A 15,543-nucleotide genomic window follows, 5' to 3' on the forward strand; every position below is an offset into this window, starting at 1 on the left:
CTTGACCTGTAAGGGCACTAAGGATATTGGTTTGCAATAAATGTTTTACCCCAGTAGAAGTTGTAATGTTACAGTCTCCTGGTGAAAACTTGTATATATTCTTCTTTCCATATAACTGCCACTTTTAAAACAAGTATATATTTGTTTTGCTTGTTTATCATGCACATAATTTTTATTTGATAATTGATTTGCAGGGGCAACTCAAAGTACCATTACTATGGAATTCGGATAAAGCCAGACTCTCCGCTGAACAGATTGCAGGAAGATACACAGTACATGGCAATGAGGCAACAACCTATACACCAAAAACCGAGGTACGAGTTGTCAATGTAATTTGTGTTGAGGCAGTCTGGAAAAGTGCAGAAATCTGAATCATTGTAATTATTTGCTTGTAAAGTTTGAGGTGTCTGATTATTCGGTGGCTGTTAGTCCTGATGTCCCAGTGGGAAGCTAAATATTAATCTCTGAATAAACAGCTTTCCCATTTTTTATGATTCAGAACTTGCACATGCCTTCTAGGTTTCTAAAGTAATTTTACTGTCCTCTCCTCAAGGTGTCCCTTGAGCAATATTAAATACCATCACGTTTAAGTGAAATCCACTGAATTGTGATTTGTCCCTACCGAGCTGGAGCACGTTTCGATCTTGAAAGGAATTCGGATTTTAAATAAATTGTCAGTGTGGCCAAAATGTGAACTTCCCATACATGAGAACTTGAGAATTTACAAATCTATATTTCTTCCAAATACAGTGTATTGAATATTGTAGCTATATTATGTGGTATGTGAGATCCTTAAACGTTGTTTAGAACAGTTCTGTCCCGGTCAAAATATGTCTTGTGTACAATTAAAAATTTGCATAAATATTTTGATGCATTAGTCCACTTAGCCACTAGACCTGGATAGTTATTTCTGCCAAATTTTGATGCTTCTGTTTGTAATAGTTTAGGGCAGATTGATCACCAAACCCATTTAAATAGTATTTGTTTTGGGCTTGAATTCTTTGTTTCCTATGTTTCTGTCCCCTGATGGTTCGCTAAGTGACTGTTCTCCAGCATTAGATCTTTTATATATTTATGCACTTGAATGATTCCCTTTTAACACTAAAAGCTGCTAGCCTAACTACTGGGAATGATCGAAGCAATGAATCGGCAAAAAATAATGATGCTGGAGAGCTGTGGTTACAGTTGAATAACTTTCTTTTTCTGTGGCATTCTGCTTATGTGCATATAGCATGCATAAAGCTTCAGCAATGATTGAGCCTGTTTAAAATGTCACTGTTTATCCAACTGTCCTGTTGAGTTTGGTAATTTTTATTAGGTTCTGGCTGACCTCAGGATCTCATACCACAGTTACCAGCAGCTTTAAAAAACACCCTAATTCTAAGCTTCTTTCTGGTGTTCTTGGACCTATCTTGTCCTGTATTACAGGCCACCCACCCAATGATGCTATTTTTTGGTTTCCTATTATAACAGCAAATATCTTTTTAAAAAAAAACGTTTTCAGAATTGCCTGCCACTATGGGTAACCCAGAACTGTGAATATTCAAATAACATTCTAGCCCTAAACTTAGGTTATTTGGGACAATTAAAAAAAAATGTATTCACCCCAAATGTGTTTCCATGAGCATTTCCATTATCAAGTGATGCGTAGTCAGAACACAATAGAAAACATTGTACACCACAGCTTAATTGTTAGCAGTGAGCATTGTAGCTTTTGACTAAACCAGAAACACTGTAGATATCTATAACAAACAAATTGTGCCCTAGCAAGGAGCCAGGCATGTATTAATATTTTTAAGGTGATTAAAATGCCACCAGCATCAGGCTCATTACTGGGACACAAACTGTATGCTGTGCTCCTGCCAGATGTATATTGGGTTTTTTCATACGCTTAGAAAAAATTCCAAACAGTGTCTGGCTCCTTCATAGAGCAAAGAGGGGGGGAATCTGTCTGAACCACATTCCTGTCTCCACCTTCCGGCTCAGTTTATCTTGTGGTGGGATGGAGAACGTGGTGAGAGTATTGGCAGTCCTGGGTTGATCCGCTCTCCTTCTCACCAGCAGGGAATGACTGGACTGAGCTGGTGGGCATAGGTACTGAGGAGCTGGAGGCAGCACTAGCTGCCCTAAACCCCAGCTAGATCCGTGAAAAGACCTGGGAGGATATAGGGTCCATCTGAAGTGTGTGTCTGTGATGTATTTAGTAGATGGCACATGTATATTAATTAGACTACCCAGAAGTGAGCCAGGAGCCTCCTCATTCAAGAGTTTGTATGTGCACTACACTGACACTGGTTAACCCTATCCAGGCAACCCCAGAACAAGCAGGAGTGTGTCCCCATTTTTTATTATAGATATATAGATCGATCTCCATCCATCTATAACTCAGTCCTGCATGCAGGGCGGCTTTCGCATCACGAAAATGCAGCATCCCTTCCCATATATACCACCATACACTTCTAAATAAGAGAAGTGCGCAGACTCCAAACTGTTACAAGTCTTCAGTGCTTTTAATTCATAGACACAATCTGCGGCTAAACTCTCCATATCCTAACACATTTCGGCTCTACTCCTGAGCCTTTATCACAGGAAAGCATGGTCTCTGTTTTTCAAATTGACCACACACTTTATATTCATGAATAACAGACTACTTTGTAGGTGTGTAGTCTTCCGTTTGTAATTTGTCACATAAAGTGCATGGGATTAAGTGTGTGTGTGTGTGTGTATGTATATGTATATATATATTTCCAAACAAGGTTGCCCCCAAGAAGATGCCTCACAAGAAGGGTTGCAGCACAGATCATCCCAGGCAGCAAGCACTCCACCAGAAAGCCAGCCTCCCAATAGCAATATGCGTTTCGAGCAGTCTCCGTGCTCTTGTTCACTGGCAAACTGACACAGAGGCAGGCTGAGTTAGAACAGTTAATTTATTTTCGTAATAAGTCCCGCCCACATGACGGCAGGCATTGTGGTACTGGTAGTCCGAAATACAAGCCTATGACTCCAATGTTCTTTTATCCAAGTGGATACCAAGCCTTGGTCAGTGTGAATGTATACCTTGTTAGGTGAGAGCGCTGCCTTCCATGATGAAAACTTGTCAATGTCTAACTGGGACTAAGGCTCCCTCCTTTCCAACGAGCGCCCGTAGTTCACGGCACTCCGGATCCGCCCCAGTCGGGCAGCGGGGCATCTTCGCGACCGGGCCGGCCGCTATTGTATTTCCAAACAAGGTTGCCCCCAAGAAGATGCCTCACAAGAAGGGTTGCGGCACAGATCATCCCAGGCAGCAAGCACTCCACCTGAAAGCCAGCCTCCCAATAGCCATACGCGTTTCGAGCAGTCTCCGTGCTCTTGTTCACTGGCAAACTGACACACAGGCAGGCTGAGTTAGAACAGTTAATTTATTTTCGTAATAAGTCCCGCCCACATGACGGCAGGCATTGTGGTACTGGTAGTCCAAAATACAAGCCTATGACTCCAATGTTCTTGTATCCAAGTGGATACCAAGCCTTGGTCAGTGTGAATGTATACCTTGTTAGGTGAGAGCGCTGCCTTCCATGATGAAAACTTGCCAATGTCTAACTGGGACTAAGCAAGCAGTCCGTCTTGCACCGGAGGTTTCTTCCGACATTGCTGCGGGTGCGTGGCGGTGCTCTGGCGGGGACCCCAGGGGCACTGGAAGTGTTTCTAGCAAGGAAAACGAGTGAAGCCCCCCACAGCAGCAATAGCACACTAAAAAAAAAAGGAAGCGTCCGACGTGGTGAGCTGGAGTTGCTGCCATACGTCTCGGAATAACCGTTCGGCTGAACAGGCGAGAGACGGACACAGCAACGAGCGGCTTCATCGTAACGCGGTAAGGACGCGGATTTCAAAAGACTGTGGCTGCTGGTGTTTGGGTGGTTTGTGCACACGACATGGAGGTGGTGTATGACAACGAGGGGCTGCAATTCACGATTGATGTGGATATTTGGCCTCTGATAACACTGCCGGAACGTGTGTAAGACTGCATATTTTCAATCTTTCTTGTTGCAAAAAATATGTCGAGTGTGGAGAAGTGTGGCTCACTGGTTAGAGCAGGCAGACCCTGAAGCAGAGGTCAGACCCGGGACCAGGGTTCAATTCCCGACGCGGCAGGGTCTTGAGCTCAAATGTCCATGGACTCGATAATTCTCGCTTCGGTGCCTGACCTAATCATGGGTTCACACTCTGCAACTCTGGGCATTAAGCTTGCTTAATCTCCACAACGGCCCCCCCCCCGCGGCGGGATGCCTGGCTTTCACCTTGGGGATGCCCTGTAGGGGCTATCTCACAGGGAAAAGCCAAGACGGGTTCCCAAGGCAAGCGCGGAGATACCCCTTCGGGGGTCGATTCTGCGCTATATAAGAAACATAATAATAATATATGCAGAGCCCGTGAGCTTGCTGCGGATGAGATGTTCTCAGATGCACTGGAAAGTGAAACAATTACCAATGGAGATGCACGCACTGCGAGTGGAGCTGACACTGCCAACCTAAGGGATTCCTTCAAACTACTTGAGAAATACAAGCGACAAGAACAATCAAAATGGTGGGAGTCACGTTCATAGCGTAGCATGCTGGCCCCAAGTTATGAGGCACCTAACCCACTAATGATGGCGGAATGGGGGGAGTGCGATTTGGAGTACTCAAGACTCATCGTTCAAATTCTAGTGAAATACGCTGAAATAGATGGTGCAGATCTCCAGATTAAAATAGACGCCATGGAAGAAAGTATCAAGCAATTAGTGGGTACAAGTGAGGCAAGTCAAGAAAAGAAGTTGAGGGATGACATGCTTTGCAGGTTGGCTAAGTAAGAAGATAAAATCAAAACACGAAAAATATATAAATTCAAGAGGGATAGGGATGACTATGCCAATGGACACATTTTTACTTTCGCTCGCCGCTATGACAAATTGAGAGCGGTCACTGTTAACAAGCGAGGGGCTGGTATTGCTCAAAAACAATTGGAGAAACAGGCGAGTGAACTTTCGTTAAAGCTCCTGAGAGGGAGTCTGAGAATGAAGCTACAAAAAGCCAAACAAATATCAAGCTGACGTTGGGGGAAGTATTGGACGTTTTAAAACGGAGCCGCAAAGACCCACTAAGATCACGAAATCCAAGTACAGTGGCAAAACCAAATGCCAGCGGAGAAGGGGGAGGTGCCAGGCCCGCGAACAGCGGAGAATCAAAGAAGAGGGGCCGGGGGGGGCACCCGGAAAAACCAGTAAAAACAAATGGAATTATGCCACTGTCTGGCGGTGCACTTGAGAATCAGGATTGCAAATCCATCATTAATCTAAGCACCCTGGCTCTAACCAATGCAGAGAAACAACTTTTGAGCCTGGGACTAAGTTACTGCCCTGAATCTAGTTTCAACTATACTAGTACAAGGGCGGACATATATCAATTTATTCGCAAGTTGAAACTTCAGAAAATGCACCTTCAAAGACCGGCATTGGATCAACCAATGGAAACAAGGCCAGATGCAAATCACATGGGTCTATTGGTTTCCGATAATGACTTCTATCAGGATATGTGTCAACTAATGATAGGAGATCTGGCTATATCTCAGGAAAGGGTAACTATGAATGGACAGAGGAAACCTAATACCCCTTTCAAATTGAAATCCAAGTTTGTTCCTCTCGCAGCACATGGTGGGCTTGACACATTCAGTGACCACGTAGTGGCAGACATCAAAAAATTGGCACTCTCATTGAACATCAAGAAAAAGAAATATTCAAATCAGGATAGAAATTTCAACCAGCTAATCAACAAATTGCGTAATCAGGATCTGACCATCCGGAATTCGGATAAGGGCGGAAACCTAGTCCTTTGGCCAGTGGCAAATTATCTAAAGGAAGCACATGGACAGCTTAATGACATGCAATGTTACAGAAAGAGAACACCGGTAAAATATAAAACATCACAGGAAAATCTTTTTAAGAGTCTATTAGCTTGGAAGAGTATGGGCCTTCTAAGTGGGGATGAGTATAAGTTCATCAAAAAGGAACATCCATTGGTGCCCTACATTTACTTTATACCCTAGGTCCATAAAAATTTGAACACTCCACCTGGAAGGCCAATAACTTCGGCGCGTGATGGACCTTTGGAAAATCTCTCCAAGTACATAGACTACTTTTTACAGACTCGTATGAAAAAACTGCAATCGTACATACAAGATACCAGTGATTTTATTTCCAAAATAGGAAACATTGTGTGGAGCTCTGATTTATTACTTGTGACATTGGATGTGAGTTCCCTGTATACTTGCATTAAGCACCGGGATGGTCTACGTGCATGCGAATATTTTTTGAGCACTAGACCATTGGAACTCACTCAGCACACGAGAATGTTGTTAGATATGCTGTTCTGTCTAGAAAACAACTACTTCCTTTTTAATGGCCAATTTTATCAACAAATCCATGGTGTAGCTATGGGGACCAGTTTTTTCCCCAGCTATGCCTGTTTGTTTATGGGCTGGTGGGAAGAACTGGTCCTCAAGCGTGAATATGAATTTGAATGCAAACACAATATAGTTTCCTAAAAGCGTTACATTGATGATCTTTTTATTGTTTGGTGTGGGACAGAGGAGAGTGTGCGGAAATTCATAGATGAAATCAATAATAACAATCTTAAGCTTGGATTTACTTCAGATATCCGCAAACATTCAGTAACCTTTTTAGATGTACAAGTTTTTATAAATGAGAATATCTTAACCACTACCCTTTTTAGAAAGCCCACTGCGGGCAACACATTGCTCCATGCTACCAGTGCCCATCCTCCGCATTTAATTAAAAGCATACCGCATGGTGAGATGCTTCGTATCACACGCATATGTAGCAATGTGGAGGATGCTAAATAAAACGGCTGGAGAGCTTTGCTAGATTCATAGAAAGAGGCTATAGTCAACAAGTGGTAGATTCCCCTATGAGGAAATCCCAACTGAAGCCAAGGCAGGAACTCCTCAGGTATAAACCTAAGACTACACAAGAAGAGGGAAACTCCAAATCTGCCCCCGTTCGTGTGATCCTCACTTACTCTAAACAAGAGAGGGAGCTGAGGAGTTCCATAAGGCGGAACTGGCACTTTATTCAGTCCGCTCCCATAATTGGGAATTTGATGCCAGCCAATCCTAAAAATTTGAGAAAAATGTACATGAACTGCATTAAATTGGTCTATGATCATATGATTGTTGAGGCTCTTTAAGCATTATAGGTACCAAGAAAAAGTGATATAACTTGGAAGGATCTCCATCATTGTAATGCTTTTACTTGTCCTGAAAAACCAAGCATTTATGCGGACATCAATGTTCTTTTTTCGGTTGTGTTTATAACCAGAATTTAAACGGTTATTTTTTTTTAAAAAACACTTGTAAAAGCATTCCTGTATATGTATTTAGACATGACAGTATTACTTCTATGTCTATGGCTAAATTAATGCATGTGCACTTTAAAAGGGGCTTGTCATGTGATCAAGGCCGCTTGGACGGCCGAAATGCGTCTTGACTTTTGCAATAAGGAAATAAAATAATGCACTTCAATTGGGTCCACGCTTGTGATTTCACGGCTATGTGAGGTTAATCTGCGAGGTATTGCGGATATATATATATATATATATATATATATATATATATAACTATTTAAAACCTATAAACCACTCCCATTCATCAGTTACACGTAGCTAATCCAAGTATAGCCTGCACTGCCATATATTTTAGATGTCATCGGTGATGTAATGTGTGAAATCATAAACTGTACATCACAGCGTTAAGTTGTACATATATCAGAAATGTATAACTGCTAATTGTAAGTGCTTTTTTTTTTGTTTGTTTTTTAAACTCTAGAGTAGTTTTTTTACCGCAAGTTAAAATCATACTACCTTCCCCTCCTATATTATTTCTACTTCAACTTTAACTCGGATTATGGTACAATAAATTTACGAACTACCACTTACTACACTGCGCTGTACCCAAACTTCCCCCTTCCACCTATGGGCCAACATGATGAGCTACCTACCGGCCACAGACCACACCCTATTTTTTTTTTATCTCTTTCTACGCAGAAGTATCTGGCAGAATGAAGCCCGTGTCATATAGTGGCAGCTGCTACATTTTCTTTCATGTTTCGAGCAGCCAATCGGATCACTTGAGGGATCTGGCCGATCGAAAAGGCACAAGCTCCAGTTTTTGGATTTGCAGTCGTGTGGTAGTCTTGCAGAATGAACTGTCAATATATCTATAAATTTTGAACCTTAAGTTTTAAAAAAAACAGATTTACACTAAATTGCAAAAAGGGCACTTCCTGGATAGAGATCAAATTTGGTGTAATTCTGTTCAGCCATTTTCTTTGCATTGTCTAAATTTTCCTATGGAAAATGCATCGGGCAAAAATGTGTTTTGGGACCCTTCCCTTTTCTCTATTTCTGCTTGATGATTATCCCAAACCTTTCCAGGAAAATGCTGAGGTGGATGAAGTTTCTTTTTTGAAAGGTTTGTGAAGATTCTTTAAACTGCACCATTGTAATTAGCAAAAGAGAAACCCTCTTCCTTTTGAAACTGTGATCAACGTAGAACTACACTGTGCCTATATATTTTAATAGGCTTCTTCTTCAGACTTGTATTTAGCCACACCTGTGCATTTCTTAACTAACCACATTCTGTTGTGATATTATTGAATCTAAATATGTTCCATATTTTGGGAGCTGTTTTTACTCTATAGATGTGAGTACATATTTGAAAATATTTTGTGAGCATTGCTCATGCATGCTAGTATTCCTTTTTTGTTCTCATTAAAAAGAAATCACCCATAAAGTAAACCTTAGACCCTTGATGTACTGGAGGAGGATATGGCCCTCCGTAGATGTTTATCCTATCAGCTGGGCTTGGAGGAGATTATGAAACTTCCCGGGGCCATTTGAATTCCTTGGCTGGGGTACATTAAGAACTCACCCTAGGAGATCGGGTGCGGCGACATGTGAGCCTATCCAGAAACGTCCGTTGGTACTTCCAAGCTTACGCTCCAGGAGCGTTACATGAGAAGGTAGATTGCACCAGCATTGGGGGGATGGGGGGGGGGGGGGGGGGGAGAGAAAACCGGCACTTTAACCCTACCTTTTTGGATTTTAAAGATACTTATCTTCTGGAAAGGTATATGGACACAATTGAGCTTCCAGGTGCTGACATTATATATTAAGTTCTGTTTTGGGACTTTGCTACTTCGATCCTTTACTGCGAAGTGGTGGCGCGCCCTCACCGATGCAAAACCTGATTTAAGCTGTTAGTTTTGCTCTGAGGTTAAGGAAACAGTGGAACATGTTCTGTACTTTTGTCCCCAATATCATGCACATAGGAGGAAGTTAATCCTGCCATTATGTCGCAACATGGGCATCGGGGATTACAAAATTGCACCTAGGGTATTCCGGTCAGACACAGTTCAACCAATCGTCTTTTCCGTCTCCTGGTTTTTTCTGTACATGTGGAGACACAGACAGAAAGATTGCTCGATCGATACCTAGTTCATAGCACATAGTCTGTGTAACAGTAGATAATCACTATAGGAAGTGCTGGATGGAATTCTCTTTTGAATCCCAAAATTGTTATGATGTTCTCCCTATATGCTCCTAGTTTTAATCATGATTTAAAAAAAAATATTTATTGTTTACAAGTCATGTTTCTCTGTATGCTGCTAATTCTAATTGTGGGTATTTACAAATGTCCCAATTATTTTATATTCTACATGCTGTATCTTTAAGTGATTTTTTTTCAATGATTTTTATAGTTGTAACTTATTGATTTGGTTTTATGGCAACTGCCAAAATAAAGTTTATTATTAATAATAAAATCGCTTTTGTCTAGATACAGACCAACACAGAAGATGGATGGTATGGGAGACTATGCATCCCACAGTAGCCATCACATAACTCCGGAGCAGTCTGTGGCAGCCCAGAGCCAGCATCACCAGCAGTTTATAGGTAAAACACTTATTTTTTAATTTATGATTATTCACAACTGTTATGCACTATTACTCGGAAGGGTATCCTGGCGATGAGAAGGTGTGAGTCTAGCCAAACTTAATGGCCCAGTGAGATTATTCAAAGCCAGGTCTTCAGCTTCTGGTGGAATTCAAGTGAGTACGAGGCTTTTATGTGTGGGTCGTTCCACACTTATTAGAGATGCAGGAGAAGACTTGACTCAAACTGTGGATTGTTGGTGATCGCTATATCTGGACAGCACTTTGAGCCTTCAGTTTTAACAGGTGATGGACTTTGGGCATTCCCCAACCCTCCAGTCCATCCTTTAAAGGAATTTACAGTATTTTGCTTTACCTACTATGCAACTATTGCAGGGCAGACTGTACCTTTGATAATATATAGTTCCACTGTTCTTCTAATCCGACTCCCTGAACCAAAATGAAAAGTTTGGGGTGATTGAAACAGTGCTTAATATGTTTTTATAAGTTTTACATGGGTTTACGGGTGGTAGCAAATCCATATGGTCAATTAGTTTCTCGCAGAGTAGACGGAGACTTTTTTGGGAAGCACCCAGCTTAATCTTCAAAATATGTTTCTGATTTTGAGATCAAATATTGAATGTCTCCCAGTCTTGCTTCGGGGGTCATAACTTTTATGATTGTAAAAATAGGAAACCTAGCATTTGCAGAGCCAATCAGTTTTGCTCTGGCAGTGCTTTTGCCAGTGCATTTAGAATTGTGTTGCAAGCACTGACAAATTAATAGAGGCAGATTTGTAGATTTATTTTGTCACAATGAGTCTTGACGCAGATATGAGGCAACTTAGGAGGGTATTATGATATTAATTTGTATACCTAATGTTTAAACTGTTCTGACATGGCCCTCACATGACAGCCTCTTAATAGCATACAAACCGAATTTTAGCATGCCTCCCCACAGAAAGAGATCATTATCGTTTGATGGGGAAGGGAGGTGAGGCAAAATGGAGGTGTAGGGCCGGAAGCGATATCACAATATGGAGGTGGTGGGGCGGGTTGGGAATCACTGTGGTGAGTAATGATTTGGAACGCATGAGATTGAAACCTGCTTCAGGGTTGAGGACAGATAAGAGTTGGAGGAAAGCCATCAAAGCAAGAGGCAGACCCAAAATTCACTGTATGTTAAAGTATAGTATAGCATTAGTTTTGGCTAATGCGGTCTGTAGTGAGACCGCAAAAATCAACGATATATAAAGTGCATGTACACAGTGGTATATCTCATGATTGAAAAATGCTTCTGATCCAGACCCGTTTGCTGACAGTTCTTAAATCTACAAATGCGCCAAGTTAAAACTAATACAGGGCTATGCTGGGGTGATGGCTCCAATCGTTTTGCTGTTTCAATTTCTCGTCCTTGACTGCCTTAATTACCTGGTCTTTATTTCCTTTTCGTTGTATATAAATGTTACAGTTCATCGCACCATGATAAATCCATTCCACTTCAAAGGTGGTCCTTCATGTAGACTTACCCTGGACATGGTGATTAGGGGACGAAAGAGTTGGATGATCCAACAGTGCCATACATTAATTTTTGCCACAATGGAATTTTATTCTATATCCTAAAGTACTACTAGTTCCTTTACTTTCTCCTAATGCATTTCCATTTCATTGCTAGATGTGTCCCATGTCTTTCCTGTTTTTCCTCCTCTGGATTTGGGAAACATGCTTTTACCTGAGGGAATCGTTGTAGACGACATCAAAACTTTGCAGCTTCTCTACCGACGGCACTGTGAGGTAACTGTAATTTAACAATTTAGTTTAGGTTATTGAGTTTAACAAATTCTAAATGGCAACCTTGCAAAACCCTAATTGCTGATAATTTGTGTTTTTTTGCCAACTCATTTGTTTTAGTACTGTTTTTATTATTTATTGCGCCGCCCCCCCCCCCCCCCCCCCCCATTTATCCCTTCTCTACCCCCTTAACACCATTCCTGAACAATCCGAAATGTAGCCTTATGATATGGTCGGCAATGAAAGGTTAGTGGAGTTTTTATCTTGCAGAATAAACAATTAAAAGGTTTTAAGTGTTCAAAGATTAAACGTTTAGGCACAACAACGAGTGAGTGAGTCTGAGCGCACAGATTTTCTGTTGTACAAATATGTCTACAGGTAGATTTTGCTGGATTCTGTTTTTGACCTTGTAAAAACTGCTAATTAATTTAGCTTTGTCTGCTAGACATGTACTTCACAGCACACATAGAGAGGTAAGCACATCTCTCTGAAAAACACCTGAAGCCTCTTATGTTAAGAAATGAATTCCATTAAGTTCTTGACCATTTCTTCTGGAATTTATCCAAGGTTGCTGAGAACCCTCCTGTCTGTGTCAAAGAGAGAACCAGTTCTGAAGAGGTCTTGGACTTGGTAGCGGAATAGATTTGGTACATAGCACGCTCACTGGTTCGGTAATGCCAATCTGAAATGATCAGTGGGCAGCTTGTCCCTGATGAGTTTTTCTATCATACTGATCAGAGGAGGCACATTTGGTGACATGCGCTTTAATTTATCTCCGAAGGGGAAGATACCAGTTGTGCATCACTTGTGGTTTATTGGTAGTTGAATGCTTTTCAAACTAAATCTTCTATGGAGGATACCACTGAGGGTATGCTGCTGCTTCTGAACCACACTGATCTGGATTTGTGAATCCTGGTGGATTACGAGAGTCGGATTCCCCTTATAATATAATATCAATTGATTCTAATCATGGTCTCGTTGTCAGAGGCATATTCTTTCAGTCCCTCTTTCAGGTCAGACATCTTTTCCAAAGCCTCTAAAAGACATTTCAAATATTATTTTTCCAGTGAATAAGAAAGGAATTTTATTTTGTCAGTTACTTGCATCTACCCAGAAAGACTAGAGCATAGGTTTATGAACTAAATCAGTTTAGCTTTATTTGGAATTTTCCCACATGACTTTAGCTCAGATCTGATTGCCTTGCAGAAATTGCATCAGATTGGCCAATCTCCCATAGATTGCCATATGTCTGCATTTCAATAAAAATGTACAAGAGTCCCTGATTTGCCAAGAAATTGGGAAAAACACATCCACACGTTAATGCAGAGGGAAGAACTCACAAACCCTTAAATGCCATAACCACACGTACAATAATTCACAATAGTAGAGGAAATGAAATCAAAACAATTAAAATGGTATATAGAAAATTGTACAATTTATTCAAAAGATTATACATTCATAAAAACTTCTTTGTGCCATGTAAAACAATTAAAAATGTCTGAATACACATGGAGAATAAATAAAAGGTTGTAAGCAAAGTTGTTGACGCAACGTTTCGGTGTTATGATACGACCTTCATCAGGACAAGATTCTAATTTAAAAAGAAACATACAATTAGATACAGTCACTTTTTCTTTTTTACAGAGTACATCAGTAACGTTGATAGGAAAAACAATTGAGACAGTCTTTAAACTTTAATGGCACAATTACATCCTCTTTTTATTTATTAAACATGTGGTATGGGTTTGGGAATGAAAGGGGGGGGTTTGGGGGGGTTTCTTTAAGTTCTCTCGCTCAGGGTTTAGCGTTATTCTAAGAGATTCTTACAAAAACCACATCTTTATTAAATTAATTGTACCTTATATGGGGAGTGGATTAGTAATCGATCCTTATTGTTCAATTAGAGGATTGTTCCTTGATATTATAGGTCACCTTCTTATGGAATGGTGCAGTGTCTCTGGATAGTAGAACACATCTAAATGGTTCAAAATAAGGTATGATGTTAACATTGAGAAGATTCTCAAAGTTGATTTATTGGCTTTGTACCTATTGTTCAAGCTATCCCCCCCCCTTTCATTCCCAAACCCATACCACATGTTTAATAAATAAAAAGCGGATGTAATTGTGCCATTAAAGTTTAAATACTGACTCAAGTGTTTTTCCTATCAATGTTACTGATGTACTCTGTAAAAAAGTAAAAGTGACTGTATCTAATTGTATGTTTCTTTTTAAATTAGAATCTTGTCCTGATGAAGGTCGTATCATAACACCGAAACGCTGCGTCGACAACTTTGCTTACAACCTTTTATTTATTCTCTGTGTATTCACACATTTTTAATTGTTTTACATGGCACAAAGAACTTTTTATGAATGTATAATCTTTTGAATAAATTGTACAATTTTCTATATACCATTTTAATTGTTTTTGATTTCATTTTCTCTACTATTGTGAATTATTATACGTGTGGTTATGGCCTTTAATGGTTTGTGAGTTCTTCCCTCTGCATTAACTTGTGGATGTGCTTTTCCCAATTTCTTGGCAAATCAGAGACTGTTGTACATTTCTATTCCATTACTCCTTGTCCCCTATTGGATTCATAAGGAGACCTCCCTATTCTTTTAACATTTGCATTTCAATAAAGTAAGAGCATCACTGTTACAGGTTCTGTATCTGATGTCATCGCTATCTGTATAGTTTTTTTATATTTACTCATTTGGTCTAATCTCATTGGAGGATTTAAGTAAATTTTTATTTTCAGTTGTAGAGACTGACCTGTGTCTTTATGGATTACACATCCAATTAACTTGATGATTCACTTTGACAGCCATTCTCCAAAGGCATGTCCGAAGGACTCTCAGCTCAATTAAAACATTTGTGAACAATATAGAATTATCAGTTGGCCTAGGAAATGCACCGCCAATCTGAAATACTAGCCCTGAAACAAACTATTCAGCACATCTTACCTGCACCATGAGCAAGGGTCGTGGTCCCAGAGACACGCTTGACTCATTGGAGCCACATTATCCCTTTGGCATGATTGGAAAGCCTGGTTGTACATGCGGATACATTTAGTAAATCACAGTCCAAGAGGATTGATTTTCCCAATCTAGTATACAAGTTAAAGCTTTTTTTATATAAATCTTTTTATTGATTTAAAAAAAAATAGCCATGAACAATACAAGGTTACGTAATTGCAAGGGACAAGCACAGATATCGTAGTGAAACCTAAAGCATGATTCCTTCCCTCGCCCCTCCCCTCCCCCACCCTCACATCAAGTCAAAGCTTTTTACAGGTGTACATTTGGTTATCCAGTAGCTCAAACCACAATAACTAAGCATTCCAAAAGCAAAAAACAAGTCTCTTCAGAAGTAGGTTTGTTAAATACATTCTTAATAGGACATTGAATTTAGTGGATGAACTTTCATTTGGTGCTCCATAATTTAGGTTGAAGAAATGGAGTGACAAATGGTTACAGGTCCACGAGTCTCAGGAAAACAATAAGCCTTCTTTACACACCTGAAAGTAAACATGCCAATTGAAATTTCAAAAATCGAAAAAGACTTCCTTTTTCACTTCAGAAACCTCTGCTGCTGCTTTTTTCAGCATCTGTATATTTTTTTCCTCATACGGCAACCAGAGACCTATTCCAGGATACATGTTATATATGGAATCCCCAAATAACTTAACAGTTGCATTGCTGTAGTGCCATGAAGTGCATTGACAAATCTATTGGCCTCCCTGGTCTCTAGACTTCACTCCGGTTCCTTCATTCATACCCTCCTTCCTC

General features: G+C 40.3%; 1 protein-coding gene across 3 annotated transcripts in view; it reads left to right on the forward strand.

Annotated features, from left to right (window-relative positions):
• The window catches only part of RFX2 (regulatory factor X2), a 183,561-nt gene that overhangs the window by 105,179 nt on the left and 62,839 nt on the right, over nucleotides 1-15,543 (forward strand). For 2 of the 3 annotated variants that reach the window (XM_086947229.1, XM_086947227.1), the window contains 3 exons: nucleotides 195-314; nucleotides 9,871-9,986; nucleotides 11,639-11,757. In XM_086947229.1, the coding sequence (XP_086803355.1) occupies nucleotides 195-314; nucleotides 9,871-9,986; nucleotides 11,639-11,757 (355 nt within the window). The remainder of the gene's footprint in view (nucleotides 1-194; nucleotides 315-9,870; nucleotides 9,987-11,638; nucleotides 11,758-15,543) is intronic. The other variant, XM_086947228.1, reaches the window with a different exon arrangement.

The sequence above is a fragment of the Lissotriton vulgaris genome, chromosome 12 (genome assembly GCF_964263255.1).
Source record: "Lissotriton vulgaris chromosome 12, aLisVul1.2, whole genome shotgun sequence".
NCBI classification, from domain to species: domain Eukaryota; kingdom Metazoa; phylum Chordata; class Amphibia; order Caudata; family Salamandridae; genus Lissotriton; species Lissotriton vulgaris.